General features: G+C 45.2%; 1 protein-coding gene across 1 annotated transcript in view; it reads left to right on the top strand.

Moving 5' to 3' along the window:
- Nucleotides 1-2,334: 2,334 nt before the first annotated feature.
- The window catches only part of CUNH9orf85 (chromosome unknown C9orf85 homolog), a 52,488-nt gene continuing 27,955 nt past the window's right edge, over nt 2,335-26,867 (top strand). Inside the window, exons 1-2 of the mRNA XM_056118789.1 lie at nt 2,335-2,477; nt 25,329-25,435. Of these exons, the coding sequence (XP_055974764.1) occupies nt 2,376-2,477; nt 25,329-25,435 (209 nt within the window). The 5' untranslated portion in view covers nt 2,335-2,375. The remainder of the gene's footprint in view (nt 2,478-25,328; nt 25,436-26,867) is intronic.

Below are 26,867 nucleotides of genomic sequence, written 5' to 3'. Positions count from 1 at the left end.
CATCAGCAGCTGAAATGTAAAGGTCACCCCTTTTGGACTCGGTTATGTTATCATTTTGCTTACCAAACCCAAAGACTGAGAGCATCTTCGAAACACACACACACACACACACACACACACACACACACACACCCTCTCAAAGCCCATGCCCCTGGGATTGGCAGACTTGGGATCAAGCCCAAACCATGTCTTTTCTCAAAAAAAAAAAAAAAAAAAAAAAAAAAAAAGCCGGGAATCGAACTCCCAGTTCTTGGTACAATCCAACTTCATAGAACTTTTGTGTGTGTGTGTGTGTGTGTGTGTGTGTGTGTGTGTTTAAAAATATATATATATATCCAACCGAAAGGGAATATATAGGGGGTCGAAAACAAATCTTAATTTTCCTACTGGGAGAAACCATCCCCGATCAAGCTCCCCCCTCCCCGTGGGCAAACAAACAGGTTCTCGAGATTCCAAGTTCAGTCTCCGCAGCCAGATCCAAAAAAGAAAAAAAAAAAGAAAAAAAAATAGAAAAAAAAAAAAAGAAGCCGATCGATCGGGAATACACAACCCCGAGCAACCACACCACGCACGGGCTGCAGGTGGCATCTCCGACCGAGGCGGGCACGCGAGGAGGGGGCACCGCGGAGCTCCCAGGAGCAGGCACGGCTGGGGGGGGGTGGGGGGAGGTGCCCCTGCCAACGCCCCCCACCCCAACCCAACCCACCCCACCCCACCCCACCCCAGCCAGCCCAGCCAGCCCGGCTTCTCGGGGGGGGGGGGTCCAGCGCGGTGCAAAAAAAAGCCTCGAGAGCGACCCCCACCCCACCCCACCCCACCCCCCTTCCCTGCAAAGGACCCGTCCGTCCGTCCGCCGGCTCGTCCCTCGGCGCCCCTCCCCACACCAGCCCACCCGCGACGCCCCCGATTCCCATCGGGCTCCTCGGCGGACCCCCGGGCGGCGGATCGTCGCTGGGCCCGAGCCCCCCGAGCCCCCCGAGCGCCCGCCGCCCTCCCCCGGGGCGCCCGGAGGGATCCCGGTCGCCAACAACAAAGACGCCTCCCGCGAGCTCCCCTCCCCCCACCCGGCTCGGGGCCCGTCCCCGGCGCGCTGCGGCGGCTGCCGGCCTCGCGCCCCCCGCCCGGGACCCCCACGCCCACGCCCACGCCGACTCATCACGCACCTGCACCGGGCGAGGGGGGCCCCGCGCTGGCGGCGGGAGGCACCGAAGGGCACGGAGCAGAGAACGGCGGCCGCCGCGTCGTCCTGGGCGAGGGGCGAGCCGCGCGGCCGCCGCCGCCGCCCCGGGGAACTCGCCCGACCACCTGCGGGCGCGGGACGGGCCGCGGCGGGCACGAGGGTCTTGCAGCCCCCCGGCGGCGCCCGGGCCGGCTGGAGCGCGCACGCCCGGCTCTCGCCTCCCTGCTCGCCTCGCCCCGGCCCGGCGCGGCCACCAGCGCTCGCGTTCTGCTGACTAACGGCTCCGGCGCCGGGCGCTGGAGCGGCTGGAGCCGCCGCCGCCGCCGCCGGGCTCGGCTGCTCTCGGGCCTCGGGTCCCGCGCGGCCGTGGTCGCAGCCCCCGGCCGCTGCCGCCTCCCGGGCCGGGCTCCGCGCAGACGGGCACCGCCGAGACCCGGGCCAGGTCTTTCTTCTCCTGCAAGCCTCCCGGCCGGACGCCCCTCCTCGTGTGCCCGGCCGCCGGCGGGTGGGGGGCTGGCTCTCGCGGCGGGATGCAGGCGCGCAGCTGGGGGGCGGGGGGGAGGAGGGGAAATCGAGGGAGCACCCAGCAGCACCCAGGAGTTGGGCACCGACTGGACCCGAGTCCCCGAGCTGACCCGGGCTCCCCAGCCTGCGAGCGGGCCGAGGGGCGGGGCGCCTGGCAGCTTAGCCGCCCTCCGCCAATCAGAAGGCGCCCAGCCGAGCGGGCTCCGCGAGAGGCTGAGCCCCGTCGGCAGGAGGCGGGGACTGCGGAAAAGGAGAGCCAATGGGAGCGAGGCTCCCCGCCCCTTCGCCTCGCTGGACCGCCACGTTCCGGCCGTTGGGGGGGGCGGGGGATAAAAAGGAAAAAGGAAAAAAAAGAAAAAAGAAATTCTCGGTTCGGAGAAAGCGGGACTTCGACGCCCCGCGGAGGGGGGAAAAAAAAAAGAAAGAGAGACAGAGAGGCTGCGCGGAGGGGGAGGGGTCGAGAGCGTGCACGAGCCGCGCCGGCCGAAGGGGCCCCGGGCCCCGCCGCAGCGAGTCACGTGGGCAGGCGGGGGCGGGGTCGGGAAGGTCGCCGCGGTTCCTTCCGGGTCACGGACACGCTTCGCTCCGCCGCTCCGTGGGGGTGAAGTGCCTGGTCTCCGGGGCCCGTGTCTGGTGGTGCTGGTGGTCGTCGTGGTGGCGGCGGCGGGCGATGAGCTCCCAGAAAGGGAACGTGGCGCGTTGCCGGCCCCAGAAGCACCAGAACACGTTTAGCTTCCAAAATGACAAGTTTGATAAGAGTGTGCAGACCAAGGTAGGAATCTCTGGCCTGTTGCACCCGCCCGCCCGCCCGCTCGCTCGCTCCGGACTCCAGGAAGGAAGGGAGGAAGAAAGGAAGGAAGGAGGAAGGGGTCAGTGGAGGGGAAAAGGAAATGCGAGGAGGAAGGCGAGGGCGAGTGAGTGTGGGCCGGAGCCCAGAGGGAGTCTGGCTTGGCAGAGGCGCAGCCCTCGCGAAAGTCATGTTCCCACGCCCTCGCTCCGACCTGGACGCGCGTGTGTCTGCTCGCGGAGCGCGTGCAAGGGACCCTCCGCAGCCAGCAGCGGCCCAGGATGCACAGTGGGTCCATCCTGTCCACTTCCCGTCTGGATCCCACATTATTTTGCCCCAGGAAGAACTCGGAGCGGGACACAGGTGTCTTGCACAGATTTTTGTGCCAGGTTTATGCAATGACTCTTTTCTTTCTTTTAATTAGTGAAACACCATGAGGTACAGTCATAGACGTACAAATTTTTGTGCTTGGGTTTCAGTTATACAATGGTCAAGTACCCATCCCTCCACCAGTGCCCGTTTTCCACCACCATGGATAATATCCCTCCCACCCCCATCCCCCCATCCCCCTGTCTCTGTGGCAGGGCAATCCCCTGTGTTCTCTCTCTCCTTTTGGGTGTTGTGGTCTGCAAAAGAGGCATTGAGTGGCAATCATGTTTGGTCTATAGACTACTTTTAGCACGTCTCTCCCACCCTGGGAGGATCCTCCCAACACCCTTTATTTGGTGCTCTCTTCTCTATCTGAGCTTCCTTTTCACCTAGCACATGTGGCTGGCCTCCAAGTCCTGGAGCAAAATTCCTGGTACTAATCTCGGCCATTCCTGGGTGTTAATGACTCTTTTCTTAAAAAAAAAAAAAAACAAAAAAACAAAAAAACCACAAGCTCCTGGGGCTGGAGCGATAGCACCCCGGGGAGGGCGTTTGCCTTGCCACACATCTGACCCGGGTTTGATTCCCAGCATCCCATAGGGTCCCCCCAGAGCACCGCCAGGAGTCATTCCTGAGTGAATCATGAGCCAGGAGGAACCCCTGAGCATTGCTGGGTGTGACCCAAAAAGCAAAAAAACAAAAAGCAAAAAATAAAAAAAAATAACAAACACCACAAGCTCCTAGGTGGGTTGGCTTCATCAAATCAAACAGAACTAAATTTCTGTTTTGATTTAAAGATTGCAGGATCAGGTTTGATTCATGTAAACCTGCCCTTTTATTTGGTTGTATTTTTTGTCATTTTGCTTTGGCGGTATTTTTGTAAATACGGGAAGATAGGAGCTCTTCAGTTTCACGTAGCGTCTACATGTGCTGTTACAATCCCCCGCCTGCTCTCATGACTGTAGGGAGATAGTTGAAGACAAAGACGTCAGGGGGGCTACAGTCACAGCAGATAAACCTGATGTGCACGTAAGCTGGAGTTAAAGTTTACTCGGTGTGGGAGAACTTTCCCAAGTCCGTGCCTTGATCACGGTTAAACCTGAATAAAAAGGCCGTGCTGTTGCAAATAGATGTCTGTGTCTATCCTGTTTTCTTACTCTCGTGTCTTTGCGAAACTTTTGCAATCTTGTCTTTGCAAGGTTGTCTTTCATAGAATGATAAAAATCACTTTCGGAAACTTCCAGCTCCAGCGTAGCTCATTGCACTTGCACTTTTAAGCTCCCATCTTTTGAGGTTACCACTTCTTGCTGTGGTATTTCTTCTTAGTCTTGAGCTTTTTCTTGTGCATTTTATTGATGCTATCTGTGCTGGGGATAAAACCAGGGTGGAACAGCATGCACACAAGATCAGTGTGATCTCGGATGTGTTCTTGGGTCTTAAGTCCAGTCACTTTTGGCACTTTTTTTGTTTGTTTGTTTTGGGGCCATACCCGGTGATGCTCAGGGGTTCCTGACCCTGCTGCACTACTTATGGAGGTGCTCTGGGGACCATATGGAATGCTTGGGATAAAACCTGGGTCTGCATGGGCAAGGCAAGTGCCATACCTGCTGTACTATTTTTCCTGTCCCAGTTTTGCCACTTTTGAAACAGGAGAAATCTCATTTATTGGTACAGTTTCCACCTTTATTCTTGGAAGTTCTGGCAAAAGCACCCAGGAATATTTTGATGAAGAAAAAATATTAGGCTGCTTATTCATATAATGAATAACCAATCATGGGCAGTCTTCATAGCAGGTTATTGAACTAGTTACCTGCAGTTCTCAAAGGCCAACATGTCCAAAGTTTATCAGAACTATTTTGTTTTGTTTGTTTGTTTGTTTGTTTGGGGGGCCACACTCAGCAGTGCTCAGGGCTTACCCTGCCTTCATTTTCTGGGATCACTCCTTAACTGTGCTGGGGGATCAGACCTGTGTCAGCCACGACCAAGGCAAGCACCCTTCGGGCTGCTGTCCATCCCCAGCTCCAGTTTGTCAGAACTTTATTGAAATCCAAATCGGATCATGACAGACGTTTCATCGAGAAGTTTTTCTAGGGAAAGCACCCGTTCCCAAAAGGAAACAGGTGTTAGCTTGTGTGAGTCATTTTGGTGTGAGTAATGAAGTGGCAGTCATGGGAATATTTTGTTTCTCAATCGATGGGTGTCAGCAGGGAAGGGTTAAACAAGTAGGTGGCCCTAGAACAAATCGGTCGTTGGGCAGATCTATAATTGACTCTGATTTCCAGTTAACCATCTCTGGTTCTCAAGAGATCACCTGAGACTTCCTTTGATCTTTTATCCAACATTTGGAAGTTTTCCTGGGCTGTACTCTGCTATATTTTAACGATGCTGTCTATTAAATGGATTTATGTTAACTATCTCTCTCCAACCCCTCATTTATTTACTATAAAACGTAATGGGGTTGGAGTTGTCATACATTTGGTAAGGCACTTATCTGCCTCGCGTTTAGCCAATCGAAGTTTGATCCCTGGCACCTCATATGGTCCCCTGGGCCCACCAAAAGTGATCCCTAACCGTAGAACTAGAAGTAAGCCCTAAGTATCGCCGGATGTGAACCCCTCACCCTCTCAAAAAAAAGAAAAATTAACGGTACTTTTTTTCAATTGACAAGGTGAGGTAACTTGAATCTCTTGTTTGCTGGACATCATGGTATGCATAAGAATATTTACACTTGTCCCGGAGAGATAACACAGGAGTCCAGAATAATTACTTTACATGTGGGCAACCCAGATTCGATTCACAACATTCCCTATGTTCCTTAAACCCATGCCCAAACCCATGGGTTCCCTAAACCCGTGTTCCCTAAACTCAACCTCTGTGAGGAGTGATCCCTGTACACAGAGCCAGGATTAATTCCCGAGCACAGTCGGGGGCCCAACCCCCAACCCTAGCCTGAACCTCCCCAAAATAATAATGGTAGTTAAGCTTTTTCTTTTTTTTCTCCCTGGTTTTTATTGAGGCAGTTTTTTTTTCTTTTTTAAATACTGTTAGTGATAGAGTTTGAAACGTACAAGTGTCAGCACCCAACCTACCAGCGGTGTCTGCTTCCCACCAGCAGTGTTCCAAGGACCCCTCCCACTGGGTAAACTCAGTTCTGGAACCAATTCAGATTTTGTTGCCTTGGACCATTTATTAGTCCCTTGCTCTGTTCTTTTTATCCCGCATATAAGAGAGATCAAACTTAAATTTTATAGTATTTTCAGATATTTTCTTGATTATTATTTATCTTTTACTTTCTCTCCCTTTCACATGAAAAATAATTTCATGTGAAATGTTTGGGGATGTTTGGGGATAATTCCCAATTACCAGCATTCTCAAGATGATATAACTCGAAACCTCTAAAATGATAACATGTTTCTTAATATTGAGGCCTACTCAATAGTAACTGTTTCCTTCGAAACCATTCCCGTATTTTCATTGGTGACTGAAATGAATTTGTCTTGATGGCATCTCTTAGGCTACTCCTGCTAAGTGGTAGGGTACTCATCGTTGAATTATGAAAAGTTTGTAACTGTCAACACTTACTTCAACAGAAAGTTCAAGAACATGGTTAGAAATAAAAGACTTCTCTGATACTCTCCGATCATTTCATCAGAGAGAAGGAAAGTCATGGTTTATGTTCTCTCCTCCCCCAAATGGGTCATTTCCCATTTCGAGAAACACGGGTATGGAGTGGCGCTGTTGGACACAGAACCTCAGGGCTGAGCGCTCCAGGCTGCAGTGGCAGCATTTGTTATTTTAAGCTGGAGGACTCTTTCCACACCTGCACATGTGTTTGGTGGGGTCACAGACAGGTGTACAGAGGCCCCTGCTTGTCCCCAGAACAGCCCTGATGCCCTCTCATGCCATCCTTCTGGGTGCTCTTTCTCACCATTGACTTTGGTGAAAGGAAGAAATGCAGTGAAGAGGGGGAGAAAGAGATAGCCCACACACCGTAGATTCTATTCCAAGATTTTTCTTAGCCCTTAAAAGCCAAATAGCACTTAGACATATTGAATGCATTATATGTGCATTCCTTTTCTGAACTTGTCTGATGTGTGCAAAGCAAGGCCGCCTTCATGAAGGGAACTATCACTCGGATTCTTTAGTTGCTCTCTTAGGAAGAAAAGGGCTTTGGGGGGAAGATACTGCAGTGCTCTTAGGAAGGATATACAGAGTGTTTTATTGGCGGGGGCACCCCCTTTCATACCCAGAGGTCATTCTTAGTGACCTCTGGCAGTGCTTGGAGAACCATGTGGAGTACTAGGTATTCCAACCCGGGTTAACCACATGCAAGGCAGAGCCTTACCTGCTCTATTATCTCTGGCCCTGAAGTGTTTGTTCTTTTGGTTGGACTTTTAGTGTCCCAGATTCCCAGATTAGCCATTGTTACTGGCAAATCTCTCCCTCATTTGGCTTTGTTAATCTCCTTCCCCGAGGCAGCCCCCAATTTTTCATTGTACCTTCTCCAGTCTTTTTGATGTCCCGCCTGTAATTTGTAGTTTATTGTGATCCTATGAAGACATACTGCTGCAAAATAATTTTTTTCTCTTTCTTGTCATATCTGAAAACTTATCTGGGAACTATGTTCTCCCGTAGTCCTTAAGCAGCGAAGTTCTTTTTGTTTTGTTTTGTTCTTGATGTCACAATCAAGTTTAGAACCCTTTGTCATGATGCCTCAGTTTGTGTTTCCCTCATTCAGAAACCTTGGTTTTATGCCATCACACAGTTATCTGCCCCACACCTGTACTCACCTCATGGTTATACACCTCCTCATGAGTACCTGGCTCACTCACTGTATTCCCATGGTACCTATCATCATACTTAAGTGATTGCTTCATTCACATGGCTGATCTAGCCAACATCTGCTATTGTAGCTTCTAGATCACACACACACACACACACACACACACACACAATGGTTTTGGCTGGGGGCAGGGGGAGGGCGTGTCAGGGCCACACCTGGTGATGCTCAGGGATTACTCCTGCCTCTGCACTCAGGAATTGCTCTTGGTGATGCTCAGGGCACCATATGGGATGCTGGGGATCGAACCCTGGTCCACCATGTACAAGACAAGTCCCTTACCCACTGTACTATCGCTCTGACCCCATTAAGATATTTTTTTAAGTTCCGTTTAATAGATGCTTCTGTCTATTAAATTATCCACTTGTTGCTGGTCTCATTTGTGTTCTTTCCACCTTTGTCTAGTTTTAAATCCTTATAATAATATCAGTTAAAATGCTATTTTGCACATACCTCAACTACCTTATTCTTCTTTCTCTGTCTGGTGCTTGTCTGATAGAATTCTTACCCTGCTCAGATCCAGACTCCTTTGTGTTTTTTTGGAGGGAGTTGGGGTGGTGAAGAGAGAGAGCAGGAAGGCCATACCCAGCAGTGTTTAGGATTTGGCAATGTATTGAGAAGTCACTTCTGAAGTTGTTCAGGGAATCATACGTGGTGTCATGGATTGAGCTACATGTAAGACAAGCACCCTAGCCATTGTACTCTCTCTCCAACCCCTAGGTCTTCATTTCTGATGTGTATTACTGAAATAATCCCTTGATTGTAAGATGGTTGGGCTCCACACATCATGGAGTGCTAGGGGTCAAGCCAGGGTCAGCTGCGTCCAAGGCAAGAGCTTTAACCCCTGTATTATCTCTCCGCCCCAGATCCAGCTTTCTTTCACTCCACCAGCATATCAACAAAACTACTTGCCTCGGTCCACATACTCAGCTGCTTCTTGTTCAGTGAATACAGTACCTCTCACCCTCTGTGCCCTGGAACTCCTTCCGTCTGCTTACCAATGGCTTAAAGCCTTTAATTCTCTCAGCTGGCCATCCATGTTCTCTTGCATCACCATTCTTGCCTTAATGACTTATGTCTTTTTAAAAGTTGTGGAACTGGGCACAAGTTAAAGCGCTTGCCTTTCATACACCCTGATTCAGTCCTGGTTCTAACCACATGTGGTCCCTTAAGCACTGCCAGGAGTGACCCCTGGGCATTGCAGGATGTCATCCCCAATCCAAAATAAAAATATCAGCTAGAGAGGTAGTATACCAGGCAGAGTGCTTACTTTGCATGCAGCGGACCCAATATGTTTCCCTGAACCCCATCAGGAGCCATCCCTAAGCAAATATCCAGGAGTAAAACCCTGAGCATTGCCACGTATGTCCACAAAACCACAGATAAGAAAGAAAAGATCCTTAGATACAACCCATACTTATTTCTATATCCTATTTTTTCTTTTTTTTTTATAGAAAGCTTTTGATTGATTCCCACCTTTACCTCTCCATTATCATTAACATTGTCCTGTCCCTAACAGATACATTTTAAAATTTATTTTTGGGGTTTTGGCAACACCCAGCAGTGCTCCGGGTGGAAGAAGACAATACTGGCTGGGGATTGATCTGGTGTCCACTGCGTGCTAGGCAAGTGTCTTTTTTTTTTTTTTTTTTTTTTTGCTTTTTGGGTCACACCCAGCGATGCACAGGGGTTACTCCTGGCAGTGCTCAGGGGACCGTATGGGATGCTGGGAATCGAACCCGGGTCGGCCACGTGCAAGGCAAACACTCTACCCGCTGTGCTATTGCTCCAGCCCCATAGGCAAGTGTCTTAACCCCTGTATTATCTCTCTAGCCTCTCAGATACTTTCTGTGGTTACAGCAGCCTCCACATTGATGCTCCAGGGGTGTGCCCAGAACAACTTAGCTGGGAAATATGGACCTTGGACCAGGTCATGCTTGATGTCATTGTGTAGTGTCCAGGAGAGAACTCAGACCTCAAAGTTGCTATGCAAAAGTCCTACATTTGAACTGCCTCCTTGGCTGAAGTAATCCCCTGACTGGAAGATGGTGGGGCTCAGGATGGATTGGAAGATTGGAAGATGAATTGGAAGATGCAGTGCCAGGGGTCATGCACTCTCACCTGTCGCTTATCTTTTTTTGCAGCCATAATTCCACCCAGACCACTCTTGCCAAAATTTTTCTGCATCTCAAACAGTTGGGCAGCATTTTGCTTCTTTGACATCCTCCCGAGATCATTTCTTCTTTAATTCAGTCCATGCCTTTATAGGACATCTTTCTGCTGATCCCTTCCAGATCTGGAACTTCAGATTGGCCTTTGTTTTAAGCAGCAGAGTTGATATTTACTACCTACTTGATGATGTTTATTCTTTTAAAATATATTTATATTTATTTATCATTATTAATATTATTTAATTTATTGATTTTCTTCTGAGCAGGAATCCTAGAGATTCGGATTATCAAGAATGCCCAGTGTCTGCCGAGGCAATTTGTATTAACCCTCTTCCTGTACTCTCAGTTTAGGCTGTCACTCGGGTTAAGTAGATATGGATTGATTCTGATCAGGTTATTTTATTGTTTCACTATTCTTTAAATTTATTTTTGAGTTGTGTGGTTTACAGTACTATGAATAACTGTTTCTTATGCACATATTTACAATACCACGCCCATCCCCAGTGTATCTACCTCCCTCTCCCAAGGACCCTAACGCCCCTTCCTCTCAAACCCCTCTTCCCCACCTTCAAATCAAGTGTGTGGATCCGTTCGTTCTACCATCATCTTGCTTTGGGGCCATTGTTACTATCTTGCTTTGTATCTTTAAATGTTACTTGGGTCGGTTCTGTTTGTTCATTTTTGCCAGATTCCAGGTGGGATTTTTAAAACTTTCTTAGGGTGAAGATTTAGGTAGAAGTCTGTGCTGCTTCATGGCCGTGTAATTTTGGACGCGTTTCTTAACTCATCAGGATCTTCGTGGATTTAGTGTACAGCGAAGGTTAAGTAAGGCCAATGGGAATGCTCACATGGCATTCCCAGTCATGCCGAGTTAGGCATTCAGATCATGCTAGCCCATCCCTTTGTCTTACTACAATGCACCTCATGCTCACATGCTGGTCCCTGATTTATGTCTTTCCTGGCTAATCCCTCTGGAATGTCTCTCTGCAACTTTGTGGCATCGGTTGCCCTCTGCACACAGGTGATTGTTTCAACTGGTTGTTAGTATAGATTTCTCATTTTTCTTTCTTTTTTGCATAAAAAAAATACCACCTTTAGAGAATAGGACCTCATACATCTTTAAACTGCGTGTGGTGTGTAATATGTACATCTAGCTGCAGTTGTAAGTTGTGAATTATGAAATGGTGAAAATGGAGTTGTTTTCATCAACATTGTACTATTGATTACAGATATGTGTTGATTTACGTGGGGGTTTTTTGGTTGGGTAGATAGAGAAGAGGACTGTTCAAACAGTACTCTGGGGCCTTAGGGGCCAATCCTGGTGATTCTTGGCCGAGCAGGCTGGCAGTTAAATGTGAAGGCCCTAGCATGTTGTGCTATCTAGACCCTGCACTGCTGAGGATTACCCAGGAGGCCATGGGGCTGGCTTGGGAGACCATCTGCTGCCAGGGATTGAACAGGATTGGCTCTTGCACTGCCTGTGTCTTCACCCTTGTACTACCTCTCTGGCCCTAACACAGTTGTCTTTATTCAGCGCCTCTCCTAGGCAAGGATTGACAAAGGGTAAATATCTTTGGGATTTTTTTTTAATTTGCTTTTTGGGTCATACCCGGCGATGCTCAGGGGTTACTCCTGGCTCTGCACTCAGGAGTCACTCCTGGTGGTGCTCAGGGGACCATATGGGATGCTGGGAATCGAACCTGGGTCGGCTGCGTGCGAGGCAAATGCCCTACCTGCTGTGCTATCTCTCCAGCCCCATCTTTGGGATTTTTTTAATGATTTGCTTTACTCCGAGGATTCATAGATTATTAAACATTCTGCCCTCAGCATTAGGCGGCTCACTTGTTTGTCTGGAAATTACTCATACCACTGAAGTCATCAATTTGTGTAATACAGATGACATAGTATATACTTGTAAATGTGTATGTACTGTATACAGTAGCTTTTATCCGAAGACACCGCAGTAACTTGTTTCCTATAAACTTGAATGTTTATGTAACTTAACATTTCATCTAGATTTTAATAAAATTAGAATAGTAAGAGACCATCACCTGGCATCCATATTTAAAAACAATATTATGGTTGCTTTTACATAGGGGCTGCTGATACATCTTTTTGCTATTGAGAGTGGCGGTTCTTTGGCCTCTGTATAGTTGTTTCAGGGTTAGTTATACCCTAGTAAATTTAAATTTAAAATTCCCTGGTTTACTGTAGTAGTTGCCTCTAATCTTAAGGATTTACTCTGGACAACAGTTTTATCTGTTTTGCTTTGGTTTTGGCCACACCCGGTGGTGGTCAAGGTCTATTCTCAGCTTGTGCAGGATCATGTGGTTCCCAAGATCAAATCTGGACTCCCAGCATACAAACCATGTGCCCTCGCCCTTTCATCTGTCTTTCCAATTGGGATGCCTTTCGTGAGGTTGGCTTTTTGCTACACAGTAACAAAAACCAATAAAATGTCATTAAGCTTTGTAACTCCGAGTAGCTGACTGGAAAGATGAACTTATCTTTGTTTTCCCCAAGATAATCTAACATTGAAAACGTGGAGTTTCACCTTTCATTAAAAGTGGTTATTTGAATCACTGTATTTCTTATCTATTATCAGGGTTACTGTATTTCAAAAAAAGGCTTTTTATTCGATGATTTTATTTTTGCTTTTTTTGGGTCACACCCGGCGATGCACAGGGTGACTCCTGACTTTGCACTAAGAATTACTCCTGGAGGTGCTCGGGGGACCATATGCTATGCTGGGAATCGAACCCCGGTCAGCCGCAGGCAAAGCAAACGCCCTCCCCGCTGTACTATTGCTCCAGCCCTTATTCACTGATTCAAGAGTGTGTGCGCGTGCGTGCGTGCGTGTTTGCGTGTACATGCACGAGGCGTCAGAACCTTCCTCAAAGTCTCATGCGTGCAACAGGAGCGAGTGCCCCACCTCGGAAAAGCCGTAAACAGTGGTCTGCATGACTATACACACAGCTCCCTTTTCTGCTTCTGTTCATGGATAAATCCCACTTCTCGGAAAGTCTTGTGTCAGTGTTAGAAATACAGAAGGACGTGAAAGAGTCGCTTTTGTTTGGAATTAGCCTGTGTGTTACTAATTTAGTCTGGTCTTTTGAGAACTTACGTTCTTCTGTTAGTTAAAATTAGGGGCTGGAGCCGTAGTATAGCTGGTAGGGCGTTTGCCTTACACGCGACCAACCTGGGTTCGATTCCCAGCATCTCATATGGTCCCCTGAGTACCACTAGGGGTAATCTCTGTGCATCGCCGGGTGTGACCCAAAAAAAAGGCAAAAAAAACCAAACAAACCAGTGATGGTACCTGGGAGATAATGCACATGGTAGAACACATGCCTAGCATGCAAGAGGCCATGAGTTAAATCCTTGGCATCTCATGCCAGTTTCCCATTCCTCACCTCCCAGCCCTGCCAGGCATGGCTCGGGCATTAAAAACTGCCATTTCGGCACTATAGATAGGTATTGCCATGGAGCCGTTCAGCCTCCTCCTTGGCCATCTTCAGCTGGGGATGGCCCTTAATTTAAAAAGAATGTAGGAGATCCAGGGAGATGGCTCAAAGACCGAGGCATATGATTTATATGCGGGAGCTTCAGGTTCAATGTCTGACACTGCACCAAGCACTGCATCACCAAGGGTGGCTTCTTCCTCCCAAGTCAATGATGCGTGAGTCCACAGAACTGGAGAGATAGTGTAGTGACTAAGGCACTTGCCATACGTGTAGCCAACTTGGTTTCAGTCTTCAAACCTGGCACTGCATTTTGTCCCCCAAACTTAGGACCAGGAGTGATCCCTGAGCACTGCTGGGTATTACCAAAAAATGAAGGAGGGAGAGAGGGAGGGAAGGGGAGAGGATGAGAAGGAGGAAAGAGGGTGGAGGCCAAAACATCTTCCCTATTCTATGACATGCCTTTGCAGTTTTGCCATAACAAGTAGAGATGCATGACTTTCTTGCTTTTACCCACTGGATTGGGCCTGCAAGAAGTTATACTCTCCAATCAGATCTTAAACCTTGAACCCAGTGAGGATGGCACTGTCCACCCCAAATCTTTTGAATCCTTGAGATGCCTAACATAGTGTTGAATACCAACTACCTCATACTTTTTGGAATTGTTTCTGTAGACAGCAGAGAGATGGCTGTGATGTGTGCTTAATTGTAACCTGTCACACATTTGATTGTTTGACATGTTGGAATACTAAGCTTAGAATCAGGGCACAACTGGAGTAGTCTTCAGACTCTCTGTGTGGGTGAGTCACTTTGGGGTAAGTTATATCACCTTTCGCATTAGAATAACAATAAATGGCAACACCACTTTCTTCTTCCCACACAAGGATGATCTGAGAATAAAACGAAAAGCACTATAGAATAAATCCAGATTCTTAAAAAGATATAGAAATTAAGCGCAACAGTATTTTGCTAAGGTGATTTGCATCCTTCATTCAAACGCCTTTGTTTTTATCCCTTAGCTTTTTTATCTTCTTGTCTTTTTTTCTCTTTTTTATATGAGACAGTACTCTCAACTAAGGTAATAGCATGAATACTGAACTTTATAAAATCATGGCACAAATATTTATTTTTTTTGCCGGTATGATTTGACCCTTAAATCAATTGTCAGCAACTGGTTTATTCTTAAGATATATTAGTGTGATCAGAATAGGGCAGCTATCTTTGAAGCAGTTAATTAGCTTCAGTATGGTAATTATCCTTGTATGCCTGCCCCAAAGTGAATTACTTCCAATGTTGATTTATTGTAAAAGATAAAATCATTTACTCAGTGAACATTCGAAGTTCCTATGCTTGACTAAGTTCAAAACATATTCCTAAAATATGCACTTGGGAGGAAGTGAATCTTTCTTTTTTGTTTAATACATCTTAAACAATGATTGGTGAATAGTTTGTCTCTTTTAAGATCACTAACTTGGGGCATACCATACCGGTTGGACAAGATCTTAAGTTATGACTATGTTTGAATGAGTGCTTATACAAAACGTGTGTTGCCTCATGATATGACACAGTTGCTACTTGAGTAGTGCTTTTTTGCATGCCAGTTGAATTATACATAGTTGGCCCATATGGCTCACCTGTTAGTTATCAATATATTTTTAAGGTGTCGGTATACCAAAAATTTGTGCATTTTAGTATACCAAAAATTTGTGCAGAACAAGATAAACAAAAGTTTGTCTCTTTTAGGGTATTGCTTAGTAATGAATTTTTCTAACTTTGAAATTTTACTTTGTACTCTTTAAACATCTAATATATATATATACATATATATTTGCTTTTTAATAAAAAATATATTCAGTGCTGTATGGTTGCCTTAGGAGCAAGCTAGCAGGTTCGGCTTTATTTGTGAAACAATATACTAGTACTAGAATTCAAGTCAAAGCATGGTACACATTGAAATAAGTATTCCATGAAATTGTGCTTTTTTTCCCTTTTAGTATGTAGAACACCCTAAAACTTGTAAGAGAACACTCTCTAGTTATAACTTGAATAGACTGTCCTAATCTAAAAGTCATCTTTTTATGGTTTCTGCGTCTGCTGCCCTTGTTTAATTTTGTGACTTGAAGCATGTCTCATAATTCTCTGAACTTAAGGTTTCTCATCTATAAAATGAAGATAATTATGCCTGCCCCTAACCACAAGAATGTTCTAAAATATAGCAGGGAGAATTTTCGTAGATTAGGTTTGTGGTTTATAAATGTCTGATTGCTTTTTTTGCAAGCAGCCAACCTAGGTCTGATCCCAAACACCCCATTTGGTCCCCCAAACCCTGTCAGGAGTGGCCCTTGAGCACGGGGCCAAGAGTAAACCTTGAGTACCACCAGGTATGGCCCCCAAACAAACAAACAAAAATTAGTTTGCTATTATTGTTTTTCTAACAAAATCTAAAAGGCCCTCTTTATAATAAACCTTGTAAATAAGTAACTCTTAAACATGCTTCTGTCTAGACACCTGACCAAAGTACAGACATATCCCATGCCCGTGAAATCACTCGAGGACTTTAGAAAGCAAAAGAGCACAACCAGGAACTGTAAACCACCAAGCAGGAAGTCAGATGATAAGTGGAGGGCAAGCTCTCTTGAGAAGATACAGATACATGTATTAGTTGGGTCTCCTTTCATTTTGGCGCGAAATCTTCCCTAGGCCTGAACTGAAGATTGAACTGCCAGCTCAGTCAGGACAATAAACGCAGGGAGTGTGTGTATCTGGGCCCCCTGAGTACCACTTGGAAGCACCCCTCTCTCCAAGAAAATCAGAAAAACAACTAATATAAATACTTTTTTTTTTTTGGTGATCAAGAGAAAGTTGAAATTTAAAATGGACAGTTCCTGTGCAAGGCAGTGCGATTGTTTTTGAGTCATAGACCTTAGTCATGTAGGTAAAAGCCTAGGGTTAAATTTGATGGGGGGAGGTGACGCCTTTAAAATTTTTTAAATTTATTTAATTGAGGAAGGGGCCATACATGGCAGTGCCTCAGGTTACTCCTGGCTTGGGATCACTCTTGGCAGTGTTCAGGGGTCAATGATCAAATCCAGGTCTCCTGCATGAAAGCATGAACCCCAGACCTTTGAACACTCTTCAACCTGGGGTGGGTGTCGGGGGGGGCGGGGCTAATGATATATATACATATTTTATTTATATATATATATATATATATATAAGTACCGCGCGCTAACCGATTGCGCCACTGGAGCTTTTGCCCCTCTCAGAGCCCGGCAAGCTACCGAGAGTATCTCGCCCGCACAGCAGAGCCTGGCAAACTACCTGTGACGTATTCAATACGCCAAACACAGTAACAACAAGTCTCAAAAAAATGGAGATGTTACTGGGCTCGCTCAAGCAAATCGATGAACAACGGGAGGACAGTTTTATTGAATCACTGTGAAATAGACCCTTATGAAGCTGTTCATGATTAGGTTGACTGATGTCTGTCTTTTAACATAAAACTTTGGGAAGGCTCCTTTTAAATAAATAGTTCATGTAGACCCCAATTGATACAGCTTTTCTCACCAGGTTGGAGGTTATTCTGCAGACAGTTTCAGCTGTTTCCTATTCCAAACTGTCGTACTAACTTTCAAGGGTTTCTTTTGTCATTGGTGGGAAATCTTTTATGGAGTGACACTCTCGGTGGTGCATTTAGAAATCATGGTAAGGACTAGAGAGAAGGAGAACAGGCTGATAAGGCCCTGGTACCACCTATCTCTGAGCAACACCAGGAGTCACTTCTGAGCAGAGCCAGGAGTTGGTCCCCGAGCACCACCAGGCATGTCCCCAACCCCACCCTCTGAAAACTACGATCAAGTTTTAATTTCTGAAAAAGAGGCGGTATGTAATAGTGGAGAAGAATGTGAAATTTGAAGTCAGTGGTCTTGAGGTCTGTCAAATTACTCAATAGATACGTAATTATAGGTGACTTATTAAAACCTGTTGAAGGGCTGGAGAGATAGAGCAATGGGAAGGGCATTTGCCTTGCACGTAGCCGACCCAGGTTTGATCCCCGGCATCCCATACAGGCCCCTGAGCATCACCAGGACTAATTCCTGAGCTCAGAACCAGGAGAAAGCCCTGAGCATTGCCAGGTACAGTCCCAAAACAAACAAACAAAAATAATGAAACCTACTTGAATTTGTTTCTTCATGTCTGTAAAATATATTTCTAATGTGGTTGTGAGTCAGCAAGATACAGAGTTAGCTGCGAATGTTGATTTTTCAAGTAGAAGGTATTGTGTCGGTGTCTTCCGTCACAGTGTTTACTTCTCACTCCCATGCCCAGTGGTGTTTCAGCTATAATCATCATAACTGGGGTGAAAGAGATAGTACAATCATCAAAGCACTTGCATTGCATACAGCCAATCCTGGTCCAATCCTTGGCACCTCGTACGGTCCCCGAACAACTGTGAGGAGTAACCCCTGAGCACAGAGCCAGGAGTGAGCCTTGAGCACAGCCAAGTGAGGAACCCCAGCGCCGTAATCATGGCTTTGTTTCTAAGGAAAAGCATGTCATCTACTTCCAGTAGCTGAGATAGGGTACATATTCTCTCTGGAAATGTCAACTTCAGCTGTCTGCAGCGGTGTTTTTAAACACCAGCTAGCTTAGGAATCAGCCGCTCCTCTGCTCTTTTCTGGAAGAGATGTCTAGTCTCATTTGGAATGGTTTGCTGTTGGACCTGCCATTACAAGTCTCTCCTCTAATACTAGGCTGTCCCAAACCCCCGGTAATAGAATTGTTTACCTTCAAAACAAGGTTAAGAAAACATTGAAATCTGCATGTGGCATTTCCCCTGGCCGACTTGGAGGACTACCTGCCATGCAAGCTGAGTTCCTCCAGGACGGTCTGAAGTGAAAAGCAGGTCAGCAGGGCCTCCCTGTGTGCTCGGTGTGTGCACGAAAGGGCCAAGTGTGCTTTCCGCAGGGAGCAGTGACGGCATTAGCACAGAGTCAGAAAGTGAAATTCTCAGCCCTTTTTGGGCTGGGGAGAAAATTCAAAAGGAAAGAAGATAGCACCCGGAAATTCAGAATCTTGAATTTGCCAGGTTGCCAGAAATTGTCAATCTTGAGGTCGTGTCTCTCAGACAACTTTAATACAGATGCGTCTCAAACCATACTTAAGAGTACTCAGGTAACTACGTTCTCCTGTATTTGGCACTTGGGTTGATACTGTAATCTGCATGACTAGCTTTCCAAGAATCGCCTTTTTTATGCAGGAGGCTGGCAGGGGCTCAGGGGTCACATCTGGTTCTGTGCTCAGGGGCTACGACTGGCAGTGCACGCTTTACTATATGTATTACAGGAATTCAAACCAGTGTTGGCAACCACGGCCACATACTAGCCAGCACCTTAATCCTCAGAACTACATATGGTTCACCTCTGTATTCTCTCTTTGACCCTCTCCAAGGATCATCTTTTCTACATTTGCTTACTCTGAGAAGGTGCATGGAGCTGTTATTATCCTAGAAGCCCATTCTGTCTGAGCTTTCTTTCTCTAGAACATTCTCTCGTGTCTAAATTAGAGTTCTCCAAGTCTGTTCTGTGCAATAAGTACACATGAGTAATAACATTAGATTCTCAAAATGTGGGGCTTAGAAATCTGTTTTGTTTTGGTGTGGGGAACCCACACCCAGCAGTGCTCAGGGCTTACTCTGGGCTATGTGCTCCGGGATTATTCCTGGAAGTGTTTTAGGGAACCATATGTAGTCCTGGGGATCAGACCTTGAACAGCCACGTTCAAGGCGATCGCCATACCCACTCCACTGTCTCCTGGCTTGGAAATAGGATTTTTTGTTTTTGTTTTGGGGCTAGACCAGCGGTCATCTGTAAGCCTCATTACGTGTCCAGCCCATCTGATTTTTGATGCCTTGGCAAATGAGACACCGTCCCTGATTCTTGAGGTTGATGGAAATAACCGGTGGACTAGAGCCATTACTGACTGGATTCCACAGGACGTCAAAAGATCGCGTGGACGCCCACCTACAAGATGGTCAGACTTCTTCATCAAGACCCTGAATGATCGGTTTGAGGCTCTGCATGTTCCTAGAATGAGCAGATGTTATTGGGCTACGCTAGCAGGCGACAGGAATGAATGGAGACGTTACTAGCATCTGCTCGAGTAAATCGATGAATAACGGGGTATCAAGTGATCAAGTTTTGGGGCTAACCCAAGTGGTGCTTACTCTTGGTATTGCTCAGGGAACTGTATATGGTCGGGGGATTGAACCTGACTGGTCCCCATACAAGGCAAGTCCCCTTCCTACTGTATTATCATTCCAGCCCCTGGAAATCTGCTTTTTAATATGCTTTCCAGCAATGTCTCATATACCCTAGAATTTGAGACTTGGCTTAAAAAGTTACCCATTTCCCAAAGTTTCAGCTTTGCTCCAGTTTCTTTCTCCAGCCATTTACTATATCTAGATATTTCCTCTTTACTGTCTTCCATGTCTGTGCCCGTCTTTCTACCCCCACTGCCATAACCACATTCATTTTTTAATGCTCTGTTTCTAGATTACTACAGTAATATCCTTATCCCTTGCCACCTTTCCATTTTGTTGCACTTAATTGCCACTTCGGATTGTATCTAAACAATCAGGTCTTTAGATTGAATAAACCTAATTCTTTAACTTGGCAAATAAGTTCTAAGGTAGGGATAACTACCTAATACTACCTCATAAAAATCTGTCAGGGAAGATGCACAGTGGGTAGGGCGTTTGCCTTGCGCTTGGCCAACCTGGATTCAATTCCTCCGTCCCTCTTGGAGAGCCTGGCAAGCTACCAAGAGTATCCCGCCTGCATGGCAGAGCCTGGCAAGCTCCCTATGGCCTATTCGATAGGGAAAAAAAAACAGTAACATGTCTCACAATGGAGATGTTACTGGTGCCCGCTCAAGCAAATTGATGAACAATGGGAGGACAGTGCTACAGTGCTACAGTTTTAGGTAGTACTTTATCTTGGGGCATCTTTTGTGTACCTCTGTCATACTATAAAGATTTAAAAAAAAAAAAAAAGCAACCCAGCTCCCCCAGTACCTGCACGCAAAACATATGCTCCAACAAACTGAGCTATTTTCTTGACGCAACCTTTCCAAACTTGATCTCGAGTATTTAATGTATGTCTGATCTTAGTAGGCATTCTGTTTGTCTTCTGAGTTGACCGAGAACTGTGGAGGATTTCTTAGGAAACAAAGCCAGAGTTTAAAGAATTGAACTTTAGCCTGCAAATGCAGCGCAAAAGGGGTCATAGGCAGAGTAGAGACAGGGTAAGAGTATACATATACACATATGCACATCAGGGTGCAAAAGCACGCACCTTATAAGCATGAGGCTGAGAGTTTTATCCCTGGTGCTGCTCACATGACGTGAGCAGGGTTCCCCCGGCTCTGGTGCTTCCTGAACCGAGTGTGCTACCAAGTTTCCTGTAGTTCGGTGCACAGGTACCACAACCAAGCATGTGTCTTCCAGTCATCACGGCATGAGCAATAAAGGGAATGGAAAGAATAGAAAAGTATGCGTGCTTTACTTTGGGAATAAGGTGCATCCCTTACAGGTTTCTCTGCTGCCAGAAGATGCGACAGATGCATGTTTCTGCCTGTAGATGGGTGTGGCTTCATTTCCGTCTCCATTGCTTGTCGGGAAATTCTGGGTAGTTTGCTGATGGCTGAGAGAAGTCAGTAGGTGGTATGGGTCGTTGGTACATAGACTCTCTCTGTGTGATTGGAACTGACAATAGCCCTGCCCACTTACTGGGAGAATAGTCCTCTGTTCGGGATGACCAGAGCTCATTTAATATTCAGTATCTGGATAAAAATGCAATTGTTTATTTTCACAGATGTCATTTATTAAAGATTCCAGCAGGAACAAAGAAAGTGGGAAAGGGAATCAAATATTATTTCTTGTCTAGAAAGAGCTTGATTGTAAGGATCTTGAACAAGAACACTTTGATTATATCTAATATATATTTTTCACTTCTGGTGACTTAGGGAAGAAAATTTTAGCTTAGAGTAGAAATAGATTTCATTGTTCTTTCAGGTCTTGAATTAAAATTTTACATAGGGCAAAATTAAATACTGTTTAATCATGTACATGTATGTACATGCATATACACATCAGATATTTTAGAATCTTTGGATAATTTGCTGGAAAGATACTTGAGCTGAATTTTTTGTGAAAAACACAAATATTAGTAGTTGTTAAGAACACTTAATTTTAGAAAACTTTGGGTGTAAGTTTTTAAAAAGAAGGAAATCCATAGTAGTTTTAGAGCTATATATGTTATTAAATAACTGTAAGCCAAAATACTCCTAGAACTCACTTCAAAAGTATTTCTGGGCTATTTATATGACTAGTTCAATTTTTTTAATAATAAAATATATAAAAATAGTAAGACTCAGTCACTTATCCAAATACGGTATTTCTGAGAGAAGTAGACATTCTTACAATTATTTATTACATTAAAATAGAGTTTGTACAGCAGGTAAGGCTTGCATGCAGTTCGCATGCATGGCTTACATGTAGCTGACCCAGCTGCGATCCCCAACACCACACATTTTGGGCCATACCCGAGCACTGCCGGGTGTGGCCCAAAAAACAGAGTTCCTAGGTTTGAAAGTCTTATGTCAGTAAACGTATTCGTACCCTTACTTGTATAGTGGTAGTGTGCTGAGTGCCCATAAGTGTGATATGAACTTGATTATAAGAAGTGTATTTTTTACCCCTCTTTTAAAAACGATAAAGACTATGCCATTTCTATTCCTTTAAAGGTTCTTTATGCTTTGGGCTCTTTTCTTTTTCTCCCTCTGGTAGTGGGAGGCTCAGGCTTGCTGGGGCTTGACCCCAGAGCTGCATGCAAAGCGAGTGCTCCAGCCCTCTGACCGCTATTCCAAGCCCAGAACCATTAGTTTCTTACGAAGTGAAGGCAGAAGATTATACAATAATACAATAATACAATAATACCCACTCAACAATACCATTTATAAATGCTAACCTAAGAGAAATGAAAATGTGTCCACACACAAAATCGCAAATGCTCATCATTACTCCAAGCTAGCAACAAGTCAGAATGTACTTCCGAGGGTGAATGAATAAACATTAGAGGATATCCACACAGTGGAATACTGTTCACCACTAAAAGGGAATGAATTCCTGAGATATGTTTGCTGCTTCTAAGGAGCTGGACTCTTTTTTAATTCTATAGATACTGTGTCAGGTAGGAAGAAGGCTGATGATGTTTTACAGGCTGCTAAAAAAATGTTCAAATCTCATTTGTTTTAGGGCTATGCCCAGCAGTACTCAGAAGCTGCTCCCAGTGCTCCCGGGTCCCTCCTGGCAGTACCTGGGGGGGGGGGGGGGGGGGGGATTTAGTGCTGGGGATTAAACCCAGTCTCCCAATTGTGAAGCATTTGCTCCAGCCTTTGAGCCATGTCCTGAGCCCTGCCTTTTTTTTTTTTTTATGGGGGCAATGGGGGTGGGGGTGGGTAGCTCCACATTGGTGGTACTCAAGGCTTACTCCTGTCTGTACTCAGAGATCACCCCTGGCAGCATGGGTGCCAAGGATCAAACTGCGGTTGGCCACATGCAAAGCTAGAGCCTAATTCTTGAATTTCTGTACTCTCTCTAGCCCCCAACTCTAAATGAAGTGGTTGTGACTGTGGGCTGGGTCCACTACTTGCAATTTTCTCTCCTTTTTTTTAGTGAGGTTAGAGGGCAGGAGATATTGTCCGGGTCATACCCAGCTGTGCTCAGGTCTTATTCTTGGATCTGTGCTCAGGAATCACTCTTGTCAGTGCTCAGGAGACCTTATGTGGTGCTGGAGATCGAGTCAGGATCAGCTGCGTTGCAAGTTAAGCACCTTAACCCCTGTACTATCTCTCTAACGCTTTTTGTTTTTCAACTTTTTAAATCAAGTATTCACCCGATTAAGAAGGTTTTCTTCTTTAGCTATGGCTGTAAAATTCAGTAGAATCTTCCACTGGAGACTTCTTTCTCCTAAAGACCTAATTTCTTTGCTTGCTAAAATAAATCACCTTTAAAGTCTTTTGATATTTATAACATTAAGTTTTGAGTTTATATTTGGACTTGCTTAACCGTAACCTATGATTGTCCACCGTGAGGAATATGCTAAAATTAATTGCCGAAGCAGACTTAGTTGTAAACACAACTGAGATCGCCATCTCCTTTGCTCCGGGCGAAATGATTCCTAGAACTAGGATTTAACTTTCATTACTCACTTTTCTGGAATCCACTTTTCCTATTTTGCCAAAATACTGTAAAATGTGGTTCATGATTTTCTTTATTTCTTATGATCTGAAGTAAAAGTACCGTGCATTTGCATGCTGCATCTCATTCATTTCTTAATCAAAGTTAATTCTGTAGTAGTGCTATTAGTCATGTGAACTCTGTGTAGCGTCTTCATTTACGCTGCCCTTCACATCCTTCACGGGACAAGTTTCCACAAAGACCTGTTTTGTTCTACTGTTGATCCACCCTAAAGAAACCAGTTTTCAAACTATGTACAGCTTTGTAAATCAAGCCGAACTGGTCCGAAATTGGACACAGCCGCAATCAAGAAACCAAAATGCTTCCTAGTTAACAAGCAGAGTGTCTTTTATGCAGAATAAAATCGGATGTAATGAAATGATCTGCATTCTAAGAACATTCTAAATAGAAAGTTTATATTGCATTCATATTGCAGTCATCGTTCAAGCCATTAGCTTACTCCCGTTCTTGTTGAATTAGGAAAATATGCGTAACACCTTTAGTAAGATACTGCAGGCAGTAGAGGCCAGTGAAATCATTTGATGATGTGTGAACTTTAGTTCTGGGCACTTCTTCGCAATTCAAAAGTGAAAAAATGTGGTTGGAGAGATAGTTGAGGCAAGTTGCCTTCCATGTGGTCAACCCAGGTTTCATTCCTGGCACCATATGTTTCCCTGACTCAGGAGGAATAGTTTGGTGTGTAGGCACATTCCCAGACACACAAATCTGCACTTGGACAACAGTTAGACTTGTATGCAAGAATATAGTAATATGCAGAGTGTGTTGTCCCAGAGACTCCATCAAGGTCAGAAAAAAAAAAAAAGAGAGAGAAGACCCATAAAAAGTTCATAGGTAACAGTCTTTTTCCCCACGGTGCTAAACTCAAAAATATCATTCATAGTCTAATTTTGAAAGTTTTTTTCTCTTTGAATAAATATCTAACTAAACTATGTTACTTGTATGGAACACTAAGGAGTCACAAGAATGATGGAAGGTTTTATTTTCTTTCAGATAATCTGTGAATATCATTCTTTTAACTCAATATCAAAGAATTGTCTTTTGTGATGCTTCTCCCCCAGCCCAAGCTAAAAACAAGAAAAAAAAAAAAGGAAGCAAAGAAAAATTAAAATGTTTTCAGTATAGGCATTATATCAACAAGAGGCAAAGACCAAGTTCCCACAGAGTACTTTTTGGAAATATTTAGAAATATTTAGTCCTGGTCCTAAATCCAAAGAATATATTTAAAATATAAAGCTACTGTAGAAAACACCAAGATTTAAATTGTTCTCATTCTCTCCATTTCCCGGCATGTTTTGAGAAAAGGATTAGGGTGAAAAGATTTTTTCTCAGGGCCCAAGTCATCGTAAGTGGGTAGGGCACTTGCTTTGCATGTGGCTGACCTAGTTCCATGCCCAGTATCCCATTTGGTCCCCAAGCTCTACCAGGAGTGATCCCTGAGTGCCAGGAGTAAGCTCTGGGCATCACCAGGTGTGGCACCAAACAAACAACAACAACAAAAGAAACTGATATTTTTTTGTTTTCAAAAAACCAGGGTAGTAAGGATAACTTTTCTAAAGCATTTTCCTTTGTATACGAATACAAAAGGCAGTCTAGGGAGATGGCTCAGAAGGCTGGAATGACTGCTTTGCTTGGGTCTGACTGTGTTGGCTCATGGTCTCTACTTCTGTTTTTCAGAAAATTAACTCAAAGGTTCACGATGGAGTATGTCATCACTGCAAAGAAGTCCTGGAATGGCGTGTCAAATACAGCAAATACAAGCCATTATCAAAGCCTAAAAAATGGTAGGTTGGAATTATGTCCATGAGAAATCATTGTTAATAGTATTGTAAACAGAAGACATCCTATATTATAGCAGTAAGATATGTATCATCATTTGTTGTTTCATGTTCTTCTTTGGCAAGCGTGGTTTGAGCCACCCCTGATGGTGCGCAGGGTTTGTTCATGGCTCTTTGCTCAGGGATCACTCCTGACTGTGCTTGGGGGGGGCCATATGGGGTGTTAGAAATCCAACAGGGCTTGGCTTTGCTCAAGGCAAACACCATTCCCACTGTACTATTTCTCCAGCCCCTCCGTTCTCAATTTTAAAGAATGTGTCTAAACAAATAATAAGCTAATAGAGAAAGAAGTCCTCCAAATCAGATTTGTTTTGTTTGGGGGGCCTTACTTAATGGTGATCAGGGCTGTGATGCCAGGGACTGAAGCCAGGTGGAGCGGTGCCCAGTCCACTAGACTATCTTCCTAGCCTCTCCCAGTTAGAATTTTACTTTGTATGCTGGTGGAGCGATATCACAGCGGGTAGGGCGTCTGCCTTGGACACAGCTTACCAGGGTTCGATTCCTCCACCCCTCTCGGAGAGCCCGGCAAGCTACCGAGAGTATCCCGCCCACGTGGCAGAGCTTGGCAAACTCCCCGTGGCATATCCGATATGCCAAAAACAGTAACAACAAGCCTCACGATGGAGACATTACTGGTACCCGCTCGAGCAAATCGATGAACAGCGGGAGGACAGTGTTATGCTGGATCTCAGCTTTTGTGAAACTCTTGGTATCTGTGAAAGCAAATACACTGAAAAACGAGGTTCATCATTTTCTTTCCCATTCTTACATAAATAATGCATCCGTTTTTAGACATCACAGTAGGCAGAGAAGAGAAATCTTGTTTGTAAAATTCTGTATGCTATTGATAAGATTTTGAAAAACTAAAACTCTATCCCACTGACAATATTTCCCACTCACAAGCATTTATTATGGACTATCTCTAAAAAAAAAAGATTTATAAAGAGTCTAATTTTGTTTTTTTTTTTTTTCGGATTTTGGGGGGGAGGAGTGTGACTTTTGGAGTTTGGAGCCCAAACACAGCAGTACTCAGGGGTATCCCTGCCTCTTTGCTCAGAGGTTACTCTTGGGAGACCAGATGTGGTACTGGGGATTGAACTGGGATTAATAGCATTTAAAGCAAGCGATGTTCAAGGCTTACTCCTGGCTCTGTGCCTCAGGTTTCACTCCTGACAGTGCTCATCTGCATGTGTCATTCTTATCATCATGTGTGGCACCAGGTAGTCCTTTAACTGCTATACGATCTTCAGCTCCGAAGCAAGACTCTTCCCTCCCTCGATGTTCGTATGTCCAAAGGCCGCACGTAAGCCTGGCCATGGTGCTCACATATGTAGTCGTGGTGTTTGCATATTGGTACTCATCAGGCTGTGGTGCTCAC

This window comes from Sorex fumeus, unplaced genomic scaffold, assembly GCF_029834395.1.
Source record: "Sorex fumeus unplaced genomic scaffold, SorFum_2.1 ptg000038l, whole genome shotgun sequence".
Lineage (NCBI taxonomy): Eukaryota > Metazoa > Chordata > Mammalia > Eulipotyphla > Soricidae > Sorex > Sorex fumeus.
This window is presented reverse-complemented; position numbering and strand designations above follow the sequence as displayed.